The sequence below is a fragment of the Amia ocellicauda genome, chromosome 19 (genome assembly GCF_036373705.1).
Source record: "Amia ocellicauda isolate fAmiCal2 chromosome 19, fAmiCal2.hap1, whole genome shotgun sequence".
Taxonomy (NCBI): Eukaryota; Metazoa; Chordata; class Actinopteri; order Amiiformes; family Amiidae; genus Amia; species Amia ocellicauda.
Genome location: NC_089868.1, coordinates 7319725 through 7336174, shown reverse-complemented (window position 1 = coordinate 7336174; position 16450 = coordinate 7319725). Strand labels below are relative to the sequence as shown.

Below are 16450 nucleotides of genomic sequence, written 5' to 3'. Positions count from 1 at the left end.
TTCAAGAAACCAATTTGAAATGATTCGACCTTTGTGACATGGTGCATTATCCTGCTGGAAGTAGCCATCAGAGGATGGGTACATGGTGGTCATAAAGGGATGGACATGGTCAGAAACAATGCTCAGGTAGGCCGTGGCATTTAAACGATGCCCAATTGGCACTAAGGGGCCTAAAGTGTGCCAAGAAAACATCCCCCACACCATTACACCACCACCAGCAGCCTGCACAGTGGTAACAAGGCATGATGGATCCATGTTCTCATTCTGTTTACGTCAAATTCTGACTCTACCATCTGAATGTCTCAAGAGAAATCGAGACTCATCAGACCAGGCAACATTTTTCCAGTCTTCAACTGTCCAATTTTGGTGAGCTTGTGCAAATTGTAGCCTCTTTTTCCTATTTGTAGTGGAGATGAGTGGTACCCGGTGGGGTCTTCTGCTGTTGTAGCCCATCCGCCTCAAGGTTGTACGTGTTGTGGCTTCACAAATGCTTTGCTGCATACCTCGGTTGTAACGAGTGGTTATTTCAGTCAAAGTTGCTCTTCTATCAGCTTGAATCAGTCGGCCCATTCTCCTCTGACCTCTAGCATCAACAAGGCATTTTCGCCCACAGGACTGCCGCATACTGGATGTTTTTCCCTTTTCACACCATTCTTTGTAAACCCTAGAAATGGTTGTGCGTGAAAATCCCAGTAACTGAGCAGATTGTGAAATACTCAGACCGGCCCGTCTGGCACCAACACCATGCCACGCTCAAAATTGCTTAAATCACCTTTCTTTCCCATTCAGACATTCAGTTTGGAGTTCAGGAGATTGTCTTGACCAGGACCACACCCCTAAATGCATTGAAGCAACTGCCATGTGATTGGTTGGTTAGATAATTGCATTCATGAGAAATTGAACAGGTGTTCCTAATAATCCTTTAGGTGAGTGTATGTTCTAATTAAGGGGGGGTAGCTTTTCTTAAGGACGTCACGTTGTTATAATTTGATATAACACACTTAAGCCAAATGTCATTTTAATTTGTTTTGCTTTACAGTGTAGATGTAAGTTTATTTTTAATGTCATGGGCTCACTGTAATAATAGAAACGCGAAATGTCTTAGGTAACTGTTGGTGTGGTTAAGTGTGCAATATTTTGCACAACCTCATGCTCCGCTTATATTGTGTCGTTTGTTGCCCTCTACTGGGTTAAGTCATATCGTTTTAAATGAATTGATTTTCCCCTAATTCGTTTTATTTTCCTAATTATTTAACACAATTTAGATTAAACGAAGAAACTACTGGAGTGTAATACAGCAAATATTTTGTAAAACAAAATGTATTTTACATTGTCGTGCCCAATGCCTTGCTGTATTATTGAGTTTCAAATTAAAATAAAATTCTTCTATCCCATTGCATTTTTGCCATTTTTTTGCAGCCTCGTCGAAACTGCTGAATAAAAATAAGCAGCCACATTAGCTCTGAAAATAAGAGCTGTAAATAAAAGCCAATTCCGTTATTATACAATATACATATACTGTATAACTCTGCACCCCGCCTTAAAAAAAATAAAGCTCCCTTCAGTACAGTATTTTCTAATCAATCAATATAAAGAAATTGAATTGTCTTTGAAACCTCATCCAGCAGCATGTTGGGACATGGGCTCGAACTGAACGTGCTTTATGCCTTGGCTGTACCAGGGAATGGACACACGGCCCTGCTGCCCTGCTTTAGAGAGATTGAGACTGTAGTATAGAGTGAGATCCCGCATAATAAAGTCAAACAGTGGCAACAGGCTGCTGTCTCAGTACATGCGTCTTCTCCGGACTACCGGTAGCCTACCTGTAAAATGCGCATAGGAGAATATTAAAAACAAGTTCTATGATCGTACAGTTTTATCATTATTTTTAGAGAAAGGCATATTTTAAGCAGTCTGTTGCTGAGGTATGTGTCAAGTGACCGTTTTATACGAGCCAGACGGATGTTCACATGTGACTTGCTATTCCTGGTCTCTTGGGGGGCTAAAATTAGACCCTTTGCGGGATTGCGTTTCATTAAAAGGCCCCGCGGACGACGGCAGCTGATATGGCGTTGATTTTAAAGTAGGATGAAAAAAGGCAAATCCTTCAACACCTAGTCCAGGAGTAGTGACGCCGATGAGCTGTTTGTGTTTTGGACAAGGAGCGCGTTTTGGCAGGACAGCTGGATTTACCCTGCATGTGTGAAGAACAGCTCCAGGGCGCTCAGTGACGTCACACTCCTCCGGCGGGGTGACCGACTGCGAGAGGTGAGTGCAAGCTATTGTTGGCATTAGACAATTATGAGCTCTATACCCACACTGTAGCGCTAAAATACCCATAAACTGACAGAGAAAAGGGTGAACATAGATGTTCCTAGTTGCTGTTTTTCCCCTTTTAAATCCATGAAACATTTCATACATCACGACTGTAGGTGGGGGGCGGAGGGCAATACTGTAGATGCATAACCCTAACATCTTTGCAGAAACAATAGTTTGAATGTAATACAATCTGGCATCACAAATTTGTATATTGCAAGGAAGTGTACCACATAGGGTGATTAAGTTAAAAAAAAAAAAAAAAAAAAAAAACATTTTTGGGAGAAGCTCACGTTTTGTTAAAATATACAAAATAATTACAATACGTAAACTTTAAACTGTTAATTTAAAATAATAATATAGCTAACATCAGTTTCTCCTTTAATACTTTTCACCCGTGCTCCCCTCCTACTCACAGATGATGTGACGGAGCCCCCTTGTGGCTGCTGGTGGTGCTGCGCGGGGAGTTGGACGGGTTTGGTGGTGGGGAGCCATGACGGCACTGTCTGTGTGCTGCGGCACTGTCAACTCCATCAAAGCCCTTTGGGAAACCAGAATCAAGAAGTCCAGAGATGAAATTCAGAGGGACAAGGATCTGAGGGAAAAGGTTTCGGTTGGCAGGTAATTTTGTCTGTCTCTGGAATCCTTCACAGATTTCCTGCAAACTTCTGAACTGATTGAACATCCTTCCAAATTAGACTTAGCTAGCCAAATTGGGTTTTCTGTAATATATACTGTATTTTTGTAAGCGAAGGATGCTTTAAATTGTGTAAACTAGCAATTTGGAACACAGCGTGACATTTCTGTTGCATATGTTGTCTGCCTGATAAATTTGAATAGTTTTTTTGTCAAGTGACATGTGTCACTCTAGGCTCTTAAGGGTTAAGAGAACAGAAACCAACAAAGCACACTAGAAAAATCTATTTGGCTAAAACAAAGATTAAGTTGTAGCCACCAGTTTTGCAGAAAGATGCAGAGATGGTGTGCTGTTGTGTGGTGTCTTGGCAGTCTTGTTCGTCAAGTCATGTGACACCCCCTAGGTTGGCACATGTCTGGGAGGACCGCATCACTTTGGCCAAACTCAAACAGAAGGTGGTAACAGAGGAGGGAAGGATCATTTTAAGGATAGAGAAAGAAGAATGGAAGGTAAACCTAACACAGCTATCTATCTTTGCTTTGTACATCCTGCATGTTTTTGGAATCCCAGATAGAGTAAATCACACTTAATCAAATATAACATTTCTTTTCCCCCAGCTGCTCCTCATATACAAGCCATCCTAGGTGAAAAGATAATCAAAGACATTTTCCAATTGTGATTTTACTTCTTTGTTTATGCTGTCGACATCCCAAATTGTACATTGGCTATACAGTGTGTGCAATCTCTGTCTCTCTCTCAAGACTCTGCCTTCAGCCCTGCTTCAGCTGACTCATCTTCAGGAGTGGCAGCTCCACAGGACTGGCCTGCAGAAGATCCCTCGGTTCATAGGGGAGTTCAACAACCTGATTGTGCTGGACCTGTCCAGGAATGCCATCACAGAGATCCCAAAAGAGATAGGTCAGTGTTTTTTGTGGAATGTTATTATAGCTCACACAGTTCCTAAATTTCAGTGCACTATTACTTTCATTATTTTTAATCATCTACACATCACGTTATAAATTAAGGTATAAGAGAAGGTCAGAATGGTTTACGTCATTGACAAGGATAGGAGCAGGATCACTTTGTTCAGTATTAAAACTGCGTGACAGCAGTGCAGATTGTATTGTTAGCTAGTTAGTAAAATATAGGACAAAATCAAGGAAGTCCGATCTATCTGGTAGCAGGCTTCAGACTTCAGCTTGCAACTTCCCTAAGGCAGCATCTGCAATCATTTTAAAAAGTAGCAAGTAGCTGTTGGATCTGGACTATGCCATGGCCCATGACTGGGCCCAATTAATTGAAATGTTAAAGATTTCTCTAATCGGAATGTAGTTTGGGCCTTAGAGTCTATTTCAGATCTGGGCTGTGTGAGGGCCAACTGTGACCAGCATGCCCCAAGGGGCAGCAATCCCAAACCTGGGATTACATGAAACCAAATTTATTTCAAATGTCTACATCAAATTAGAACACAATATAGAGGCATCTGTGTCCTCCAGGACTGCTTACCCAGCTGCGGGAGCTGCTAGTGAGTTACAACAGAGTGAGGAGAGTCCCGGAGGAACTGGGGGCCTGCGAGAGCCTGGAGAAGCTGGAGCTGGCTGTCAACAGGGACCTCTGTGAGCTGCCTCCTCAGGTAAACCCCCCCAACACCACATGCATGTACACACAGCCTCTCCATAGACTTCCGAGTCTGTTTTTGATTTTATAAATTACCCCAAAGTTGTTTTCTTTTTTAATCCCCCTCAGTTAAGCCAGTTAAAAAACCTCTACCACTTGGATCTGTCCATGAACCAGTTCACTAGCATTCCTGACACTGTGGTCAATATGCCTGCACTGGAATGGCTGGATATGGGGGGGAACAAGCTCCAGATGCTGCCAGAAGATATTCACAGGTAAGGCCATTCTTGGGCCCTGGACCGAATCCTGTCTGCAGTTGGCTGTGACATATATGTTATACTATTTATTATTATGTATTTCTAAGTAGACACCCTTGTCCAGGGCGACTTAAAAAATATCCCAGATCTCAGCGAGAGATAATATAATAAAATATAAGATATATATATATATATATATATATATATCTAAGATAATATAATAATGGAACTATAATTCCAGCAGCATACCTCCTCGGTATTATACTATACATACAAACACAATATTGGAGACATAGTAGTAATAAATATTACCCAATACCCATAATGGACTATATGTATGTAGGTCTTCACATACTGAAATATAATCTTATTATGTACATACTGGTGCTGTATGTCCAAAACAGGAGTGTAGCTGCCATATCCTTGTTGCATTCCATAAGTAAGCTTGTTTTTATCTTTTGAAAATACAGTGCACATTGGGTGATTTGTTTTTTTATTTTTAAGCATTATTAAATTCAGTGCATATTTGGATGTCCTATTATTCATAATAATAATAATAATGTTATTGTTTTTCTTACATTAAGTTTGGCTGAATTCGATTCATGATCCATTCTAAATGGATATCAATGAGTTAATTGTCCTTGCGTTGTCATACATTTTCTAGGAGTTAAGATTCTAATTAAGAGAAGCTGTGTAAAAGCCTTATTAATCGCCTTATAATTGTTTGTTCTTGTTTAACTTCAGAAATATATATAACAAAAAAAAAAATGAAAGCCCACTTCGGGATTTGAACCCGCAATGCCTGGTTCACTGTGCTGTTTCTTAACCACTGTGCCATAAATTAAATTGTAAGTTTCAATACTCAGTTGCAAATCAATGACTGCCTGAAGTCTGGAACCCATAGACATCACCAGATGCTGGGATTCATCCCTGGTGATGCTCTGCCAAAATGATGAAAATTATGTCACTGTTCAAATATTTATGGACCTAACTGTATATTATGAAGATGCCTTTAGATCTATCTGAATCAATATTATTAGGTTACCTAGGAGATGCTGTTATTTAAAGCTACTTACATGGAGTAACACACATCACATTTTGTAAATACACATCTTAGTTTTAAATTATTATGAATCAGTTAAGAGCTGACCAAACAATGCCAGTTAAAAAAATATATTTAGACCATCATAATTGACATCAACCGCAATACTCAGTGAGTGATGGGTTATATGAAACAATTGACCCAGGTTATAATGTTCAGGCTTTTCAATGTGGATTACATTTAAGGTTTTTTTTTCTCAACAGGATGGAAAATCTTCATACACTTTGGTTACAAAGGAATGAGCTTACATTCTTACCAGAGAAAATCAGTAAGATGACGAATCTGGGGACACTTGTACTCAGCAACAACAAACTCCAGGATATCCCAGAGTGCATGGGAAGCATGGAGAACCTGAGGTATAAACTAAACTATAAATCTAAAATATTTCCAAGGAGCTACAGGAAATACAGCCATTACACACAAATGTGCAAATATGTGATCACATTGAGTTTGAACGAAAGCAGCCAGCTGAGATACCCTTGTGAGCTAACATGCCTTTGAGATGATGGCCCTTGAACACTATCTTGTTCTGCTAGGTCGGTTTCCTTTTGAGAATGCCTTCCCAAATTTGTAACTTTCAATGAGAATGCAGAGCAGTGCTTCATGGTCTAAGGTCATTCGCTTTCCCAATTGCTGAAATGGAACATTACTTTCCATTATCTGATATTGGTGCCGTATCTCCCATTACCATATGCTCCAAAGACACTCTGAAGATGCTCATTGCTCTTCCAGGTTTGTGAACTTCAGAGAGAACCCTTTGAAGCTGCAGGTGACTTTACCAAGGAGTCCTACATCAGGGGAGAAGGGAGCAGAGGAGGAAGAAGATGAAGATGACAAAGAGATGTTTGGACGGGAGTTCATGCAAGCCTATATCAAAGAGTCAAAACGCAGAGGTGACCAATTTTGTTTTTAAGCAATGAAAACCACTATAGCATAGCCCTTTTTTTTCATTTGTAGTCCCCAGTTCTGGTTATAAACTGCTACATAACATTCAAATATGAAAGGATAGTAGGACTGTGAGCTTCCGGTCTGCCTGGATTTTATTCTTTCCAGGATGTAAAGTGTTATACTGCTTGAACCCCTGGAAAAAATCTGACCAAAGCAAGGAGAGGTACTGCACTGGTAAATCCCTCTCTATCTGCACTTCCAAACCTGAATGGTCTGGAGACCAATGGGGCAGTTACAGCTGTTATCTGGAAATACCCTCACTTTGGTAAGTGAGCAGTGCCTCTGAATGAGTGCCCGTGTCATAAAAATAAAAAAAAGAATTCTGCAAATTTATAATGAACACTGTGTGACCACTATAGTGATTATACCTTGATATTTAAATGCACTTCCTGTGAACAAGATAACAGGTTACATGATGGCTTTACTTTAGTGTCATCATAGTGCAAAGGAAGTGCATTTGATATTCAGGGAGGATGCCTGGATTCCCATTCTCTGAACGGCTGCCAAAGTGGGAGTGCCTGGAGACCATATTGAATTATGTGTACATCCACTATGCTATAAAAAAATACATGCTGCTGTACACTGCTGCCTCACAAATCCTGGGACCTGTGTTCGATTCTGGCCTTGGGTGTCTCCCTATTTGGAGTTTGTCTGCTCTCCCTGTAGCCGAGTGGCTTTTCTCCAGGTGTTCCGGTTTCTTCCCACATTCCAAATACAGGCTGCTTCGGTTGATTGGCTACTCTCAATTACCCAGTAGTTGTGCAAGTGTGTGCTGCCCTGTGATGACCTGGTGTCCCTTCCAGGGTGTACCCTGCCATGCGGTTTATGCCCGGCGGGTTCGGCTCCGGCTCCCTGTGACCCTGTACTTGATAATTAATAGATGGATGGAAACAGGATAAAGTGCTTTCATGATGGAAACTGAAGGATTTTAATGGAAAAATTTGTATAGCCAGTTAAAAAAAATATAATAAAAAAATCAAATGTTTTTCATTTTTGTTTTAGGATCCAATACAAATTACACGTCTGTATTAAACGTGACAGTTGAGGCGGTGAAGGAGACGCTGACACTGTGAGAGAGTGGCAGTGGGGTTCCACTTCAGCTTTCTCTCTCTCCACTGTTGGTCACCCAGTCAAGAGAGATGCCTTCTGCAAACTTAAAACTTTCCCTTCAGAGATGTCTACACCCCACCTGCTTTCACCCACTGATAAACCGCAGCTGTGCAGAATGGGCTTTCAGAAGTGTTATGTAGTCTTGGCAGGGAAGGCAGTGAGCAGCACGTTCTCCAAGGAGACATCCGGACTGGTGTAGTACTGTAACATAGCCGTGTAGCCTTTCTGTTGCAGGTAATACACCCGGCCGTGATCTATCAAGAGCTTACAGAGACGGCCAATGTGCTCCCGGTCTTCAGCACAGAGCACCCTGAAGAATGAAACCATACAGAACACAGTGACATTAGTTACAGAACACAGCTGATTAAAGTGTACAATTAAAACGTAGAAAGAGTTTGATTAAAAAATACTTTATACGTTTTTTGTAGGAGCTCTGCATGCTTGAACATTTGAACACGCATACAATACGTAAGGACTCCATAAAAAAAAGGCAGTCTTCAGAAATCTGTGAAAATAATAAATGGTTCATAATTTTGAAATAATTATCTGAATTACGGAGTTTTTGAGTAGTACATTATTTTGCAAATTGCAGTGTGGTGAAATACTTGACAAGTTATTTCTCTCCATACAATCTGTTATGGTGTTATCTTTATGTAAAGATATACAAATATAAGATGTACAACATATACTTATGTTGTAAGTCACCCTGGATAAGGCGTCTACCAAGAAATAAAATTAATATTATTATTATTATTATTATTATTATTAAGTCTTTGGAGACACCTCTGAAGCGAGGGCAGGCTCTATGCTTTCAAAACAAGCTTGCTAACTGCTGGCTTCTCAGGATTGCATACCCTAGCTTTAATTTTTTGTCTCACTTTATTGTCATACCTGGACTTTTTGCTGAATTCCCTTTGGAATAATTGAATGTGTAATCTGCTAAATTTTAATGCATAGGCCAATGTACTGAAAGGTGATGTTACAATGTTAAAGATGACACATGAGAAAAGACTTTCAATTGTGTTGGTGTGAACTGTAAAAAAAAAACAAAAAAACACATGCTTGGAAGTTTGTAAAGGGACAGAGTTGTGTATCATTTGGAATAACAAGCTTTTCATTGGCCCATTAATTGAGCCTTTGCCTTGCTCTTTCATTCATCTCTTATGGGCATGTTTAAAAACTCATGTCCATAGTTATCAGGTTTGACTCCCATCTATTCTTGATTTTGTGTTTTTCACTGTATAACTTTTTACTGGTAATACTGGTTTTACTGGAGTTGTGGGATGCTTTGATGCTGGGCAAAAGCATCAGCCAAAAAACGATAAACTTCAGAAAACAAATATGACTTTGATTGTAGTTGTGTACTGTACACTGGGAGAGAAGAGCAGATTAGTGAATGGAGAGATATCCTGTACATGCACATTAGAATTAGGAATTGAAATAGACAGGGTCACTTCCATGAAGGCACACACTCACCCATCAAAGCTGTTCTCACTCTCCACTCCTTGCTCATGCTCCTCTTGGTCCTCTGTGTTTTCCTGTGGGGGAGTCCGGTCACTGTGGGGCCTCCTCAGGCCACAGGTGGCCCAGCTTGACATGCGCTGGAAGGCCGAGAACTCCGTGGCCCCCAGCCCCAGGACTCTGAAGAACTCCCTGCCCACGTAGTGCCTCCAGTCGCAGCGATGATGGCAGCACAGCGCGATGGCCACCCCTGCCACCTTCAGCCCCTTTCTTGCCTCTGAGCTGGGATCTGGGGCCAAGCTAGGCTGGCCTTCCTCCACCTCCCCACTCCCTCCATCAGGCAGCTCCAGCCTCAGGCGTTTCTGTGATGGCTCTGTATCCCTAGCCTCACTGTTGCAGGGGTGGCTCTCCAGCAAACACCTCAGAGCAAGATCTGCACCAACCACAATGGAGAATAGTGAATACCAATGAAGGAACTGACAGGCCGATGCCGGCTTTCAAAGCTTAATGCTCCAGAGCAAACGCTATGAAATCAATTGGTAAAAGCTGCCAACAAAACACAGGGAAGGGACATTTATTAATTTACATTGTACTTAATTTAGTTTTTTAGCAGATGTCTCTTTCTAATCACTAACATAGGATGTTCTACATATACACAACATTACAACACCATCACTGTACATACAAATCACATACACAGTACAGTGAATAAAAGGAAGGTAAAGGAAGCAAATTCTGCACAGGAGCCAAAAACTTCGATAGCCCTTTCGGTGAAAAAATGCTGTTGAGAACCTTGGTAAAGATGCCACAGAACACCAGGTCAAAAATATATATAAAATAAAAAATAACAAAACGCTGTGAACATACCAGTGGGAACTACTATTTAAAGAGTTGTAGATTACTTGTACAAAGATTACAAACATGGGTACCAGCAAGGATGTGTGCACCTATTTATACATCATATATGATCTTCACTGACTTGCACCAATATGGTAGAATATCCAGAAATACATTTACCACAAAAAGTACCACACCCAGCACTCCCCTACAATGAAAACACACTGCATTGTTTAAAAGAGGCTTTGTTGTATTCTTGTAGTTTGTGTTTTGTATATGCATACTAAGGGTTAGATTAAACCAGAGTGCTCTGGTATTACCTGTAGCTGTTCCACACAAGTGTTTGCCAATTCCCACCACTGGGGGCTTCTGATCTCTCAAGAAGGGCACTTTACCTACAGACAAAAAGAAGACGTGAGGTCAACGAATTGCTAGATCTTTATTTCAAACAACACAGAGTAGAATTTCTATATTCTAAAATGATTCGACTTACAGTTGTTTGAATCAATAGTTGTACAGTTACAGAGGTGCAAATAATTATCTCCCTTCAAAACCATCTTACTTAAAGGTCTGACAGATTTTTTTTGTGTCTGTATCCATATGAGTATTTGAGGAAAAAAAAAGGGAAAAAGCAACTAAAAATGAGGCAGGTTTTCCATTATATAGATAGGAGAAAAGCGACATCGGAACTCTTTGTGACTCCCATAAGACACCGTTTCGGTAAGACGGATGTTCCAATGTTAAATCGGTGGAGTTGACCATTTTGTTTAAATTGAGGATGTTTGTTTACATCTTGTCCAGAAAACGGTGTAGAGGTATGACATGCATTTACAAAGAGGGGCGCTGTTTCTTTCATTATCAATTGAATAAAGTCCATTTTGAAGCGGGGTTGATCATGCATTTGTAACATTTGGATTAAGTCCTCTATATGCTTCCATAAAAGGGAAGATGCATACATTCATTTTTTCCTCTTTTCACGCACATAAAGATCGGATACATCATCGGATCTAGTGTGCATGTATGTAAATATTATACTGCTATGCATACTCTTATTATCTCTCTCATTAAAAAAAAAAAAAAAAAAAATCTATCTCCATAGTCCAGTATAGTACTGCCGTTGTAGCTATTTGATGCAGAATATGGCAAGCCGACATTTAATCCATAATTGCTGGTAAAGAATTGAATTCCTGATATCAAGAATTGAATTTCTGATATCAAATATAAAATTTTATATATAAAAAAATGCCTACTAATTAGCATCCAGTTCTAATTGGGATATCAAAAATGCATACTAATTAGCCTCTGGTTTTATTTTTGATACAAAAAATGCATACTAATTCTATTGGTTTTATAACTGCCACCTCAAGTTGTTTTAGAGAGATTATGCAAGATGTGGAAAAACTCAAAACTTTAATGCTGGAAGTTTTTTTAATCTGTTTTTTTAAACTCCACAGAAACACAGCAGTTGAACTATAGTAACACAGTAACCAATAGCATTTAAGTCTTGAAAGTGAACAGTATTTTGTGAATGCACATCACTCCAAAAACATTTACCATTTAAAAACATGGAAGTAGTGTTACACTATTTTTTGTGTATTATTCAAATAAGTGTAAAAATATAAGTGGCGCATTATTGTTGGGTTATAATGTATACTTTGTAAAATATAGATTGTTTTTGGTTTATATTAGTAGATAGTATAAAGTTTAAATGCAAGTTACGTAGGATGTGACCTTTGCTATGAGTAGAATTTGGTGATCCAATGTTTGTTCAGGGGGGAAACATCGGGCCACGTACAATTTTATCTGGACTAGTAAAATCATTAGCTCAGTGGCCCACGGGGCCAGTACTTAAAAACCTAAACATAGAACCCTGGTTTGAATTGAACTCTGCTGGGACATGCATTATCCCACCTGCAAGCACATGCACACAGCAAATCTCAGTTTTCAGAAAGAAACCCAATGTAAGTCCTGTGTACGTACTTAAACATAGGTGCTGAATGTCCACTTGTAGCCTTTCAAACACAGGACGTCTGCTTTTGTGTTTCCCGTCTACCTGCACAAGAAAACCAGAAAGGGATTGTCAGGGTTTCAGAAATTCTCAGTAGACATCGGTCAAAAAGTAACAAGTTTATTACAAAAAAATACAGGTTAACCCATATGTATGCTTAAGTATTAAATTAATAGTGTGTTTCACTGATCACAATAACTAAAAGTATCCAAATAAGACAATGCCAGACCTTGAAGCGAGTGGTAGCCCTCTCCACCAGCAGAAAGTGGACATTGTCAGCTGCTTGCAGACAGATGTCAATCCAGTGGGAGAGTTTGCCCTTCCCAGCACCAAATTCCACAAAACATCTGTTAGGTCCCAGCAAGCCCAGAGAGTCCATGTTACCTAAAATGGAGGCCTGCATAGTAGGCACAGAAATGCATATCAGGACTGAACTGAAACCACTGGTGCCATTTTGTTTTAGACATTATTTCTTCCCATGACTAGTTTTATATTCATTAATATAGTACTTTATTAATCCCCAAATGGGGAAATTATATTGCACAAGCCCAGTACATACAACACAATAAGTACTACATAAAAACAAAAAAAGACAGACTAAGTGTCATTGGTACAAAGAGAACAATTAAAAAAGACTCCACCAGTTTTGTCAATGTCTGTACACTACATACCTGCTGCTTCAGGTGTTTGAAAGCAAAGTCTCCATTCTTCGTATCGTTCAGAGCCTCATGCAAAGCAGTGTGAGATAATATTTTTTCCTCATGTTTACAGGTTAGCCCTGTGACAACAACACAAACAGATTTCCAAACTGAAGTTCAAGATTTGCCAAGAGTGCACATATTGCATTAGAGTTTGGAAGATTTTTGCTTTCTAAAAAGAATGTGATCAAAAGATTAAAAAAACACAACAACTTAAAAAACAGAAAGATCATACTGCAATGAAATCACAGAATGAGCTGGGAATTCCACATAGACACACAGACATTATCGTCACTAGGGAGGTTTACACATACATTACCAGCAAAATTTGATTCATTTTACAATTGTTTATCTCAAGACCACTGCAGAAAAAATAAAATTGGTAGAACAGGTTAGAACAGCATGTCTGTATGTGTTTTGGAATCATGCAACTCACAATATACCATACATTTAAGTAAGAAATACCACAAAATAATACACAAAATCTACTTGAGGATGGACTAACACACAACTTCTGCTACTGTATTTTGAGTGCTCACCCCTTATTGCTTTCTTTAACCTTTTAATGAGCAAATCCAGATCTTCTTTCGATCTAGAAGACAAGGGCATCTGAAATATGAATAAAAAAAAAGTGATTACAATATAAGTATATTTCCATAAAGTGGGTCTCAATTAGATGGGTATTGAATGACAGGTGGTACCTGCTCCACATCCTCCTCGTGGCCAGCATTAATGTCCTGGATGTAATACACCTACAAATGCAGAAAAGCAACACAATGTTGTCAGGAGTGCCTATTATGCACACGTACACAATTACAATCAGTAGTCATATTACTGGCGATTTAATACAAACGTTCCCAGATTATGAGGTAGGTGAGTGTTAAAGTTAATACAATGGCATATTTTAACAACCCTGTCTTGTCCATTATAATAATGCATAGGATAAATCTGATCAAGTGCTTATCGGCTTGAAATGTTTAAGCAAAAATGCTTTAGGCCTACATCATGTCTGCATATGAATTTGAAGATCTTGGCACTTTCCAAATGAGTGTGAGTAACATCAGTGAGTTGTACAGCTTTAACATTATTCATTCTACTTCAGGAAAGAAAAACACCCCAGTTTTGGAGAAACTTTGCCATTGTCTACTGTCAGATCTGCACTTTCACTGCAAGAGAATCACTGATATTATCCACTGTCAAGGGCATTTAAACATCACATTTTTTGTTTTTTACCTTTGTAAATATTCTGCAGTGGATGTTCTTATTTTAAAAGCAGATATAAAAAAAGGGTCCAACAGATTAAAAGATGTTTATACAGGATTATACAGATCATAAAAACACTATTCCCCAATAGCATTCAAGTTTTTACTCCAGAATCTCCAGGTCGCAATACAATCACTTCCTTGAGTTCTTTGTGCACATTCATTAATAATAGGAAATGCCTGAAGATAGTATGTAGACTGTAAATGTTCATTTTCACAATGCACTTCACAGCTGTATGATGGTCACACGTTATCAATAAAACTTCCCTTGTCTGAGCACTGAATTTTGTCAGCTTCACTTAAAGAAAAGTACTTACGGGTTTGGGTTTCTCTCTAGAGTTGCACTTCTTGAGGTGCTTTGCAAGTTGATCTTCAAACACTGTGCTGCAGAAAAACAAAACAAAGCAAGTCCCATTATTATCTAGGGATGGTACTTGGTGTCTTTGTGGAGATGCAATGTCTTATCCCACACATTTCAACACTACATGTTTTTATCGATAGTATACAGATGTCCTTAATATTGTACCATTCAGACAGTTTTGTTGGATAATATACCTTACTATTATAATTATAATATATACATGTATATATTATACTATATACATACATATGTTCTATATATACATATTTAATTAACTAAGCTCTATATTTACAGGTGAAATATACAGCCATTTTTGTGAGCAGTCTGTCACCTGACAACATCCCTATGAAAAAAGGATTGGAAAAATATAGACCCATTCTAAGGTACAAACATACTTTTAAGGTGTATTTATTTATTTCACATTTTCTTAATAGAGGTACAATTTGCTAAGAGATTTGCTGAAACCAGCTGGGGCTTAAATTAACAGTGATACATTGATTAGGTACAAAAATCAAACAAAACAAAAAAAAACTATCTTCAATATGCCTACCTGAAATGAATAAACTGGAGATAATAACTTACTGTTTGGGATCCAAAGGGCAGGGGATTCTTTTTCTATCATCTTCCTGCGTCTAAAAAAACAAAATAGTATTCATCATAAGAAAACTGTCTCGGTGGGTTTGAGTCGTGATATGCTTGTCAGATGGGTGTGTATGGAGAAAATACATTTACATGGAATAGAACCATCCAGAGCTATTTTAAACAAGGATGGTTCTAGTCCATGTAAATGTATTTAGAAGAAAAAAGAAGTATCGATATTTGGTAGATATATGACAATGCATAACGGTAACACATACACAGTAGGCCTACATACAATACTTCAATTTCAGCTTGCAGCCTGTTTTATTAATGAATTGTACAAAACACGTGCAACAACAGCGTTGTAGCAAAGCATCTCTCAATGCTGACACACGTCCGTGAGGCTCTTGACCTACTGCGGCAATGGCGTGTTCCCCGCAGAAGGTTTTTCCTTTGGCAACAACCATTTTGCAATAGCGCTTCTTTTTCTCCACGTAGAAGCCACATCTCCCCAGCAGAGGAGCGGACACCCCGTCCTCCGACATGTTTCTGCCGCAACTCGACGACTCCAACGCAGACCCTACCAAGTCCTGAAAGGGGGGTGGGATGTTCAAATGTATCCAACCATTAGTATTTGACATAAAGAATACACAGTACGAAAGGGGTAGGGGTTGGGGTTGGGGTGGAGAGGGGGAGGATAACTATATCCAAAGTTTGATCTGAAATAAATTGATGTTATAATGAAAGACGTGTATTTCGAAAACAGTCACTTAATACAACCCTCCCATGTACGAATGATCGTATTGCCCGCTTAGGTACGGAAGATGCAAGGGGCCATATGAGCTGTGACTTTAAGTAGTGATAGTAACCTCAGTAACCAAAGTGCATTTCAGCAATTAAGATGATTTAAGACATGCTATGTTTAGGATGGACAGAAAAAAGTAGAGACCATGTGTAAAAAGCTAACTTGTACCTAAAGCTACAGTGGGTTAAATTGCTATATCTCCTGGCACACACCACAAGACCACAGTGCATTAAGTGTGTGCGCGGCGTGGTTCCCGCAGGAGACGTTGGCGCAGCTCCACACACGTAGGCCCAGAGAGTGCATTAAGTGTGTTTGTGCAGGTTCACACACCCAGGCCCAGAGAGTGCATTAAGTGTGTGTGTACAGCTCCACACACACACAGGCCCAGAGAGTGCATTAAGTGTGTATGTGCAGCTCCACACACCCAGGCCCAGAGAGTGCATTAAGTGAGA

The 16450-nt window shown here is 39.4% G+C and overlaps 2 protein-coding genes across 2 annotated transcripts; one reads left to right on the top strand and one right to left on the bottom strand.

The window, feature by feature from the left end:
• The first annotated feature begins 1870 nt into the window (after nt 1–1870).
• Nucleotides 1871–8530, top strand: lrrc39 (leucine rich repeat containing 39). The gene is made up of 9 exons (XM_066692273.1): nt 1871–2268; nt 2735–2937; nt 3357–3462; nt 3715–3871; nt 4450–4586; nt 4700–4845; nt 6133–6285; nt 6662–6822; nt 7880–8530. Exons 2-9 carry the CDS (start codon nt 2810–2812, stop codon nt 7948–7950), a joined length of 1059 nt encoding a protein of 352 aa, XP_066548370.1. The 5' UTR covers nt 1871–2268; nt 2735–2809; the 3' UTR covers nt 7951–8530.
• trmt13 (tRNA methyltransferase 13) lies at nt 7782–15769 on the bottom strand. Its single transcript, XM_066692272.1, has 11 exons — nt 15610–15769; nt 15197–15246; nt 14571–14637; nt 13693–13743; nt 13531–13600; nt 12965–13071; nt 12523–12690; nt 12266–12338; nt 10606–10680; nt 9464–9881; nt 7782–8297 (listed from the first exon to the last, which is right to left on the bottom strand). Exons 1-11 carry the CDS (start codon nt 15736–15738, stop codon nt 8120–8122), a joined length of 1386 nt encoding a protein of 461 aa, XP_066548369.1. The 5' UTR covers nt 15739–15769; the 3' UTR covers nt 7782–8119.
• Nucleotides 15770–16450: the final 681 nt, after the last annotated feature.